Raw genomic sequence first — 9,678 nt, forward strand, 5'->3', positions numbered from 1 at the left:
AAACCTAGATATGTTTTGGCACCTAATCTTGTTGTTGTCTTAGCCAGGCAACCCAGCCCAATTCCTACATGCTGGCCTTTTTATTGCCTTATTTCATAGCAGCTGTTGCCCCTAGTCTGACACTGAACTAATCAGTTCAGCAAGAGAGCATTTACCTAGCCTTTTATATTTATTTACTAATTTTCTAGAATTGATAGTGTCAGCCTATTTCAAATGTTATTTAAAAGGTTAGCATCTTTTTTCTTAAATGAAAGCATAACCTTTTATCAAACCCTACCCCCCCTACTGCCCATGAGAAAGTCTGCTGAGTTGTATAAAGGTAGTTGTTTTTTGGAAACCTCAAAAATACGGAAGGAAAAGAAGGTTCTAGCTCTTGGGATAGACACTGAATACCAGGATAAATGGCCTAAGACCACCTCTTGTTTTTGCTGTTTTGACAATCGCATTTCCTAAAGAAGGCTGTCTGCCAAGAGATCGATGCTTCTCATTCTCTTACCATCCTTAGTAATTGGATTGCCCTCATTAAGGTGAAAGTACTATTTTTTTTTTTCCTCCCTGGTGATTGTTTGTGTGTAGGTGGCCAGTTACAAATAGGGCAGATACTGAGAGTAGGATGTTCCTGTTTCTGAATAACTCTCCTGGTGCAAAAGCACGAAGCCATGAGTTTCCCAAACAAAATGTGAGCGCTTTGCTACTTGTAATAGCATATGTGTAATGATGCAGGAATTGGTGAGTTTAATATTCTGTTCAACCTTCTTAAAAATAATGAGCATTATTGTTTAATGAATGACCAGTGTTTATTAGGTTAAGTTGTATTTAAGCAGGTCTGCGCTTATGCAATTGAAGTGATTTAATAGGTATTATTAAGGCAATTAGAAAACGATCACAGTTCAGCAATAATATTGAGCTGCAAAGGTTGTGAATAACCAAATTTAGAGGCAGGCCTGCAAACACTAGTCTTCAGTGACATTTACGCAACTCTCCTCTAATAATTCTGTAAGCCTGGGATGAATGGCCCCTTTGTTAGGGGGAGTTATTCATTAGCTCCTCAACTGAATTAGAAGAGAACATGCGTGGGTGCGAAACAACTGCCATGAAGACTGACGAGCAAAATGAGGTTTTGATGATCTTCTGATTGTGGTGACAACAATTCATGCATTAAAAAAAAAAAAAAAGAAAAAAGAAATAATATCGGTCCTACAAATAATTTTTCATGCTCGTTATTCCCTTTATTCTGGTTCGAAATACCAAATAATAAATCACTGATGTACCGTTTCTTTGTTTTCCACTGACATTTGTGGAGGCTTATGGAGATCTTCTGCCTACAAGAAAACACAGAAATAAAAAGCTCGAAACATGTTTTCCACTGAAATTAGCATAATGGATCAGTTGACTAAATAAATCGTGAAGAATGATGGTAAAGAAGAAAATCTACATTGAGAGAACGTTAAGAAATCTCTCCATGTTTTAGAAGGTGAACAAATATTTGCACATGTTGTAGCTACTTTTCGATTTCATAAGGAAAATATCCAAGGTTTCTTGGAATTTTCAATGCAGTCAAAAGAAATCTAGGGAAAACCTGTAGGAATAGGGAATATGAGGTTTAACTGTTCCTAAAAGGGTGCAAACTGGCCAAGCCCCCTTTACTATGTCATGACTATGTGGAGGGACATCAATCTGGAGAACAGAAGGTTCAGATTTTGAGAACAGTGTTCAGGAAACACTCCTCTGCAGCCTGTCATTCCCTCAAAAGGGATGGAAATAGAAATACTTATGATGTCATTAGAAGAATGTTTGACTTTCAAATGGATCTCAGTTAAAGGAGACTTGGGTAAACCAGGAGGAAAGGTTTGCTTTAGCAATGCTGTAAGGGAAAGACAATGTGGCTTGAAAAATACACTCACAAACTGTTTTCCCTCTAACCTTTAAGATCTGTTGCATTGCATTACACAGAATACTTCACGGGCTTGTTCTGCCCTTAGAAAGCATCAAGCACTCCATCACACTTAAAAACCTATTAACACTGTTAGTAACAAACATCTGAAAAGCTCAGGGGAAGAATGCCATTGGGAACACTTAGGGGGCATTCTGTGGGATGGAGGAGGTGGAAAAAAAATAGGGCTATTTTTATTTCAGCTTGCACTGAGGATTTTGCTAAAATGAGGGGTTTTTTTTCCAAGTGCATTATCTTTACTTACCTCAATCAACCCACAATACACAGTCTTTTATTAGAGATACAGAGATTTTAAAGTGTAAGGTGGAAAAGTTAAAAAAAAGGAATATTTTTGCCTAAATAAAAAACCAAAAAGGATATAGTAACCCTCTCCCTCTGTGCAGGACTTATGCATACCTGTAATTGCAATGTCTTTACTGACAGTAAGATAGACCAAATTTTGATGATAACTTCTTATGGTGGCATACAAAGACCTAAGGCTCTTTTAGCTAATGCTGCATCTTGCATTGGATTTGTGAGACACTGGCATGTTCCAGCAAGGACTGCTCCAGCAGCCACTGGGAAGACACTTATCACCACTTGCTGACCTAGAAAATCCCACAGGAAAACATCTATTACTTCCAAGTTTTAATGGAATCAGGCAGAAATTGAAGCAAGTTTGCTCTGCCCTCTCCTGCTGTTTTATCCTCCTGTTCCATGGTGATTTCCAATTGGGGTCAAGTCCTGATGGAAAACTGCAGAACTGCACCCAAGCCACTACAACTCTTGTCCTTGGCATGGGGGCCCATGTAATTCCTCTGACACTGGCAGGAAGTGACCTGCATTTCCTGGGATAATGGTGGCTGGTGAAAGCACACGAATGGGCTGGTGATCCCAAACACCCAACAATCTCCCTCATGCTCAGGAAGATTGCTAAAGGGCTGCACTGGGTGCAGATCATTACTGCCCAAAGGAGCTGGGCTTCAAACTGCTGTTCTCTGGCTTTGACATAAAGTGAGGGACAGCTGAAGCTGTAGAGATGACAGGGTAATTCCTGGGGCCAAGAACGAAGCACATTTCAAAACTATGACAGAAAGACATCAGAAACACTGCTGACCTGTCCAGGGCACTGGTGTCTCTCCCCTTGGTAACCTAGTTTAATGGTGCTCTTGTAATTGGTGTCTCTGGAGCTTGAACCTGACACCTTTGGGTTTAAATTTCAGTGCTCTCGGTCATCTGAATTAAAGGTGCAGTCCTCTTAAAGGAGAAATCACATAAGTTTCCCACCACCAGAAAACAGACAAGCTGGATTATGGGGATTTTATGCTCGGTTATCTAGCAGTGTGATGTAAGGACTGAGGAGCAGAGACTTGTGTTCCCCTGCCTGCTGGTGGCACCTCCCTTTGCTTTGTCGCAGGTCTGACTGTCCCTGCCTCTAACATGTGTAGTGAGGTCTGTAAATACCACATGCTGGGGCAGGAGCACAGGCTGGCTGTTGGTTTTATGCCTCTAAAGGTGCCAGTGTGTCACCTAAATTGTTGCCTCAGCCTGGACTAGTGTAAGGTATTTTCTTCCTACAAGTGATCGCTATTTTGTGGCACCAGGCAGTGGATGTGCAAAGCAGACGTGGGAGGTGTGTTGACAGTGCCATCACTGTTGCTGTAATTCTGCATCTAAGGGTGATGGGGTCGTTTTGCTTTGTGGAGAAAATGAATGGAAAATGTGAAGTGATGAGGATGTTAAAAAGGGCAATGAGAAAAACAAATACATATGTGCTCTGATTTGCCATTTGAAAACTCCCAGGGGTTTTTCATTGCCAAAGAGTTTTGTACAGATGGTATTTTAGGAGTAGTAAAGGCTCTCACCTGGTGAGAGAGATCCATCCTCCATCCTCCTTTGCAATGCAGAGTCAAGCTCTGAACTCTTTGGGAGAAAGACCATCTCATGTTTTGTGTCTCATGTTTACTGTCTACCAGTGATGCCCTGGCCCAAAGTGTTATAAAACCACCCAATAATCATAGATTTCTCATTCAAAGCAGATACAGATTTAGAGGCCAGTTGACAAATTAAAGGAAATTTCCTGATGTCCACTGGAAGCAGGGACTAAGTTGATACTTGCCAGCATGTGCATCCTGAAGTCTGATTGTGTTAATGGGATATGGAATATCCACTTAGACATATAGTTCAGCTCTGAAGCCCAGTTTCAACAGAGAAACTATCTTATCAAAGGCAAAACTAAGAGAAAGACAAAGTGCCTACTAAAAAGAAAGTTTATGTGATTATTTGAAAGGAAAATCTTTAAACTAAAAGTGTTTTAAAATCTGGTACCTCTTTATCTGTAATAAACCACAACATTCAAACATAGGTAGACAAAACTGTTGTGCCCAGTCATTATTGATGTAAGTTGCATACAACAAAACCATCTCCATTTGAGCTCACATTGGCTTACACAAGACTATTGAAAGGGAACTTAATTGGCAAAAGCATTGGAAAGAAAGCTGGTAATGCACTCTAAACTCTCCTGTTTTTTACAGATTCAGGCACAAAGGATGAAACTCAGATGCTACATGAGTGGTTTGAGCTGGTCCTGGAGAAGAATAAGTTAATGCGTTATGAGTCTGAGCTCCTGATTATGTAAGTAAAGACAAGGATTAGTATTAAAGATGGGGAGGGGAGGGAGTAAAAGTGTACTCACAATACACCTGAACACCTTGCTGTGTGCTGCAGTTTGAGACAGTTCTGGAATAAACATACCCAGAGTAGCTACAATCTGTTTTGAACACAGATTTGTAGTTGAGCTCTCCTTATCCTTCCCTCTTGCAGTGGTTCAATTATTTCAATCCTATATGATGCTCTGAACCAACACAGCATATAGATGCCTTTACATCACATGGGTTTAACACTGGGGCACTTTCTCCTGTGGAAGAAAAGTAGTCTGACAAGTTAATCTCAGTTTTTACTGGACGTAGGAAAAAAGATCCAGGAATTCACCACAGCAGTGAAACAAGCAGATAAATCCCGCCTCAGATGCCACTGTTGTGGTTGATGGAAACAATATTTGCTGTAGCTCCCTCACCTCGCCTTCTTGGAAACACACCCAAGAGACAGGCAGAGGTGACTCTCAGCTATTTTCTCCGCTATTTGTGGGCAGTGTGGGAAGGCAATGAGAGCTGCAGCAATCATTGCTCAGCTCTGGATTTCACACCAGTGTGGGCTGCTTGTTGCTATTTATCAGCTTCTCCCCATCTGTGCTGATGCTGCCAGGGGCCAAACCTTTTCTTGCCCCTTCAGTTGCCATTGGGTGTTTCGGTAGCGAGGCTTCCTGCTCACACTGCCTGCAGAATGGAGTTAAAAAAGCAAAAGCAGGCAGCTTTCACCCCCACAGGACACAAAAAGTTGTTGTCTGGATGTGTTCCTGTGTGTTAATTCCTTTGCCTCAGGACCTGTTCCTGTGCAGAGGGCCTGGCAGGGCCCTTGGTGCGTGGGAGTGTTCAGCCCTATCCAGAATTACACCGTGGGTGCCACCAACAAAGCACAGATGGTTAAAAGCCCTGAGTGTTGCGCTCTATGAGGGAGCTGAATCTGATACATGATGCAAAAGGTGGTAGTGGTACTTCTGCTGCGGAGATACTGGCATAGGCAAACCTTTTAGACTTCCCATGAGGAGAAAATACAGGATAAACAGAACACAAAATCTCTTGGTTGAAGTAACATATGTGTCTTTATTGGAAAACAGCTTATTCTTTAACATACTTTTTGCCGTACCTAGAGCCCAAGAGCTAGAACTGGAGGACCACCAAAGCAGGTTGGAACAAAAGCTGAGGGAGAAAATGGCCATTGATGGTAAGTCAAAGGGGATGGTGTTCTCCAGTCCACGGTGACAGACTGTGTCTTTGTGCATCCCTCTTTGCTCCAAAAAGGACCAGGATGGCTGAGGCTCCTGTGCTCTCTGCCAGTGCAGCTCAGCCAGCAAAATGTGACTTGTGAGATCTCATCTGACTCCTAGTGAAGAAGGCTGAGCTGACCTGCCCAGCTCTACACTGAACTGGATCAGAAGCACTGCACGTGTAATTATGCTAATTGTGCTCTCCAGGCATTAATGTCCAGCTAACATGCAATGATGGGCAGGAATGGAAAGTAACTTCTTCAGCCACCTGAATAAAAGAGGTTATCTGCTTTTGCATAGCATTGCCGGCTGCCACAGCATTTTGGAACTGCTTTTAGGTACTTGGGATGACAGTTTGGGCTTGTCCTTTCATTTGGTCTTTGAAAAAGGAGCATGGGGAGGAGGCATCAAGAGGCAAGAGGGGTTCCAGAGCACTGAATACTCCAAAATATCCTGTTGTGTTTAGGCATGTGGATTGTAAGTGAAGGCAGTTTTCAATACATTTTCTGAAAAATACTTCCTATTTTCTTAAAGGTACTACATTTCATTTTGGGCTTTTTACCTTATAAACTAAATTTAAACTCCATCTTAATTGTTTTTATAAACCAGCAGTGCTTTTCCTATCCCTTCCAGTCCAAATTTTGTTAAAAGGTCTACTCTAGACATTAGGAGCCTTAATGGTCAACTTCAAATGGCCTAAATGCAGGAGAAAATTTCCCTGAACTATAACTTAAAAAGTATTAACTGCTATTGCCTTCATTTGTCATTGACTATAATGTTCATTCAAGCTGTGCTCTAACAGTTAAAATGCAAACAGATTTTAATCTCTTTTTTATGATCTTTTAGACAGCCTTAAAGATGAGGTGGATCTGAATGAGGAGGATGAAATTTTTACTGAGATGATGAAAGTGGTTGAAGAAAGAGACAAACTTGTGTGTACATTAGAGGAGCAGAGAGTGAAAGAAAAAGCAGAAGACCAGCACTTTGAAAGCCTTATTTTATCCAGAGGCTACCAGCTGAGCAGGATTTAAACAGCCACATGCAAATAAACATCATTTCAGCAACATTCCCAATCATAGAGATACAGTCTTCTGAAAAATGAAGGAATTCAAATTTAAAATCACCTTATTTGGGAAACATGTTGTTCTGTTATCAAAAGCTTTTAAGCAGTTCTTTTGCTCATACTGGAGTGAGTCATTTCACTGGCAGCTTAAAGGATCACTGGAATACAGATTTGGACTGAATTTGCCTGTCTGATGGGCATCAGGGTCTGTGAAAGGGAAATCAGAGCTCTGTTATTCTCTTGGAATTTTATTTTAATGCTGAAAGTAGAGTTTCTGAGGAACATGATGACATCACTTTGTATTTTTGAGACAGCATTGCTGTCCATCTGTTTGTCTGAATCTGTGTGTGGTTTTGTTAATATTTTGGCACAGCCAAGCCATGGTCAACTATGCAAAAGTCAGGAAACAAGCATCTCATATAAAAATAGGATTAGTTTTTATTTCTGGTGGAGGAAGAGTCATTTGACTAATGACTACATGTAAGCACTCACTAAAACTACTGTAAATGCAATGTCAGAAATTAATTTTTCAGGTATTTGTAAGTTTTATTGCACTGTGTGTTTTTGAACAAGGAGTTAAAGTGATATTAAATCCCTACATTTTGTAAAATGATAAGGGATTATCAATGGGGTGACTACCCTTCAAGCTGTTACATGCTCAAAAAAGTTTCTGTATGTCAGAGATTAAGGTCTTTAAAATACAATAAAAGATCATTTAAAAATAGTAGTCCAGATCCAACTGATATTTATAGGGTAGCCTTAATATGGTAGACTTTACAATTGCTTGATAAAACACATCACAAGTTGTACTGTAGGGAGTGATGGCTGGTATAGCAGTTTAAGATCTCCCTGAGAATAATTCCTGAAAAGGACTGCAAAAAATGTTGAATTTGTAATGCCAACATTTGATAGAAAATGTTGTGGCTGTATTTAAACTGCATTTATCTTCCTACTTAAGAATATATGCATATTTTCAGCTTAAAGGAACTATCTCCTATCTTTTTTGTACATGCATTTGTAGATATTGGCAAAACAGTTGTGCAGAAATTCTCCTGATTTAGGTACTTTCTTAAATCTGAGGTAATTCTGCAATTTAAGATTGGTAGTATTCCCAACTGTATGTTTGATGCACTAGATTTTCAAACTGGAAAAAAAAAAAACAAAACGAAACAAACAAAAAACAGAAACTGAAAGACTGTTTATTTTTGAACATGATTTTACCTCATGCTCTGAGAAGATTCGATGTTCTCATTATTTCATGAATGGTGCTAACGTGCAGCATTTGCCTACGGTACAGCCAAAGACAGAAGCATTCCTGTCACAAAAGCTTTAAACTAAAAAGCCTCTTGGTAAGTACTTGTAGGGTAACAGACACACTGGATCCTGTCACAATAACTTATGAATTATCTTCAGGGTTGGGGTTTTTTTTTGTATTAAAGAAATTCGAAATACTCATCCTAAATATAAAAGCAAGTTTTTACTATTGGCCACAGATAAATAATATACCTCTGTTGGTGCAAGGACTATGCTGTTGTTCTGCACTATTTATGTATTCATATTTATTTTTTAGACTGTTTAAAGAGGATAAGTGCCTGGTTACATTTTACAGTTTGGATGTTGCCTCTGATTTTGGTTGAAAAATGTGTATTTCTAACAGCTGTGTGTAGGAAAAGCTGTGCATTGTAGAGTAGACAGCCCTATCAATTTGGTAAATAATTAGCAATAAAACATGAATTAAGATTTTAAACAAGGTTCTCAGTTACCACAACTTGAAGGGATACCCTCAAAACATAGCAGGCAGGGCTTTAACAGTATCACTTGTCTTCCATCACAGTGGAAAGACAGAGGAGAATCCTTGAATGTGTTCCAAAATTAACATCTTTTTTTGTCCTGTCAATCATAGGCTAAGCATGCCTGTTCTTCAGATGACATTTTTATTGAGATGAGTTGCAGTGATTGATTTTTTTAAACTAAGTCTATTACTCAAGATTGATACAAAGTAGGAGAGGCAGAGCAGCAATAAATATTTGGGTTTTCTCTGTTGAAATCTGCTGATATTTCCAGTTAGGTGGTGAAAATTTCTGGGGTTTACCACTGTTGCTAGAAGCCTCGTGTAATCCTGTAAAACAAGATGGTCTAGAACATCTATCATGGTTTTCTGAAGAAAAACAGAGAGTCATAATATTTTCAAGGTATTTTTAAAAAGTGAGATTTCAGTTTACAGGAGATACCTGTCCCGCTATAAAACCAAATAGGAAAGGGTGCTTTCCCTTTAGCTCCAAAGTTTTGCATTCCTGAGAGTATTAGAGACAACAGAAGCTGAGGGCCATCAGCCCTTTAGGGGCTTCAAAAATATTCTTTGCTAAAAAAATACTTTTTCTGGATGCCATGTGGTTGTAATACATGCTCCACCCAAAACTACCTGTCTGCTCTTGGGTGGAAAAACCTGTCAGGCTACTGTAACCCTGCCTCATGTTAAGTACCTCACAAGATTAGAACCAAAAATAAACTGTGCAAGTGATTTAGAAAATCATAAACTCTTAATTGAGTCATTTAAAGCAGGCCTTTGTGTATTGTGAGAGTAGAGAAGGAGGTAAAAAAAAAGGGAAGCTATGTGCACTGTTCACAGGTCAATTTGATATGGTTGGCTTGTATTAGAAATGTATTTAAACACTGGTTTGGTTATGAGTCTTCTTGCTGCTCAATCTTTTCTGTGAATTGGCTCACTAATTTATGATAGATTTGTTCATTTTTAAGTTCTTGGCACTGTCTTTTTGGGGTATGATGTGATGTGCT

The 9,678-nt window shown here is 39.6% G+C and overlaps 1 protein-coding gene across 1 annotated transcript in view; it reads left to right on the forward strand.

Moving 5' to 3' along the window:
- MICAL2 (microtubule associated monooxygenase, calponin and LIM domain containing 2) overlaps positions 1 to 7,978 on the forward strand; it is a 146,954-nt gene extending 138,976 nt beyond the window's left edge. The window contains exons 36-38 of the mRNA XM_018076037.3: positions 4,468 to 4,567; positions 5,703 to 5,776; positions 6,666 to 7,978. Of these exons, the coding sequence (XP_017931526.2) occupies positions 4,468 to 4,567; positions 5,703 to 5,776; positions 6,666 to 6,850 (359 nt within the window). The 3' untranslated portion in view covers positions 6,851 to 7,978. The remainder of the gene's footprint in view (positions 1 to 4,467; positions 4,568 to 5,702; positions 5,777 to 6,665) is intronic.
- The last annotated feature ends 1,700 nt before the right edge of the window (positions 7,979 to 9,678 follow it).

Source organism: Manacus vitellinus, unplaced genomic scaffold (assembly GCF_001715985.3).
Source record: "Manacus vitellinus isolate BGI_N305 unplaced genomic scaffold, ASM171598v3 scaffold_30_pilon, whole genome shotgun sequence".
NCBI lineage: Eukaryota > Metazoa > Chordata > Aves > Passeriformes > Pipridae > Manacus > Manacus vitellinus.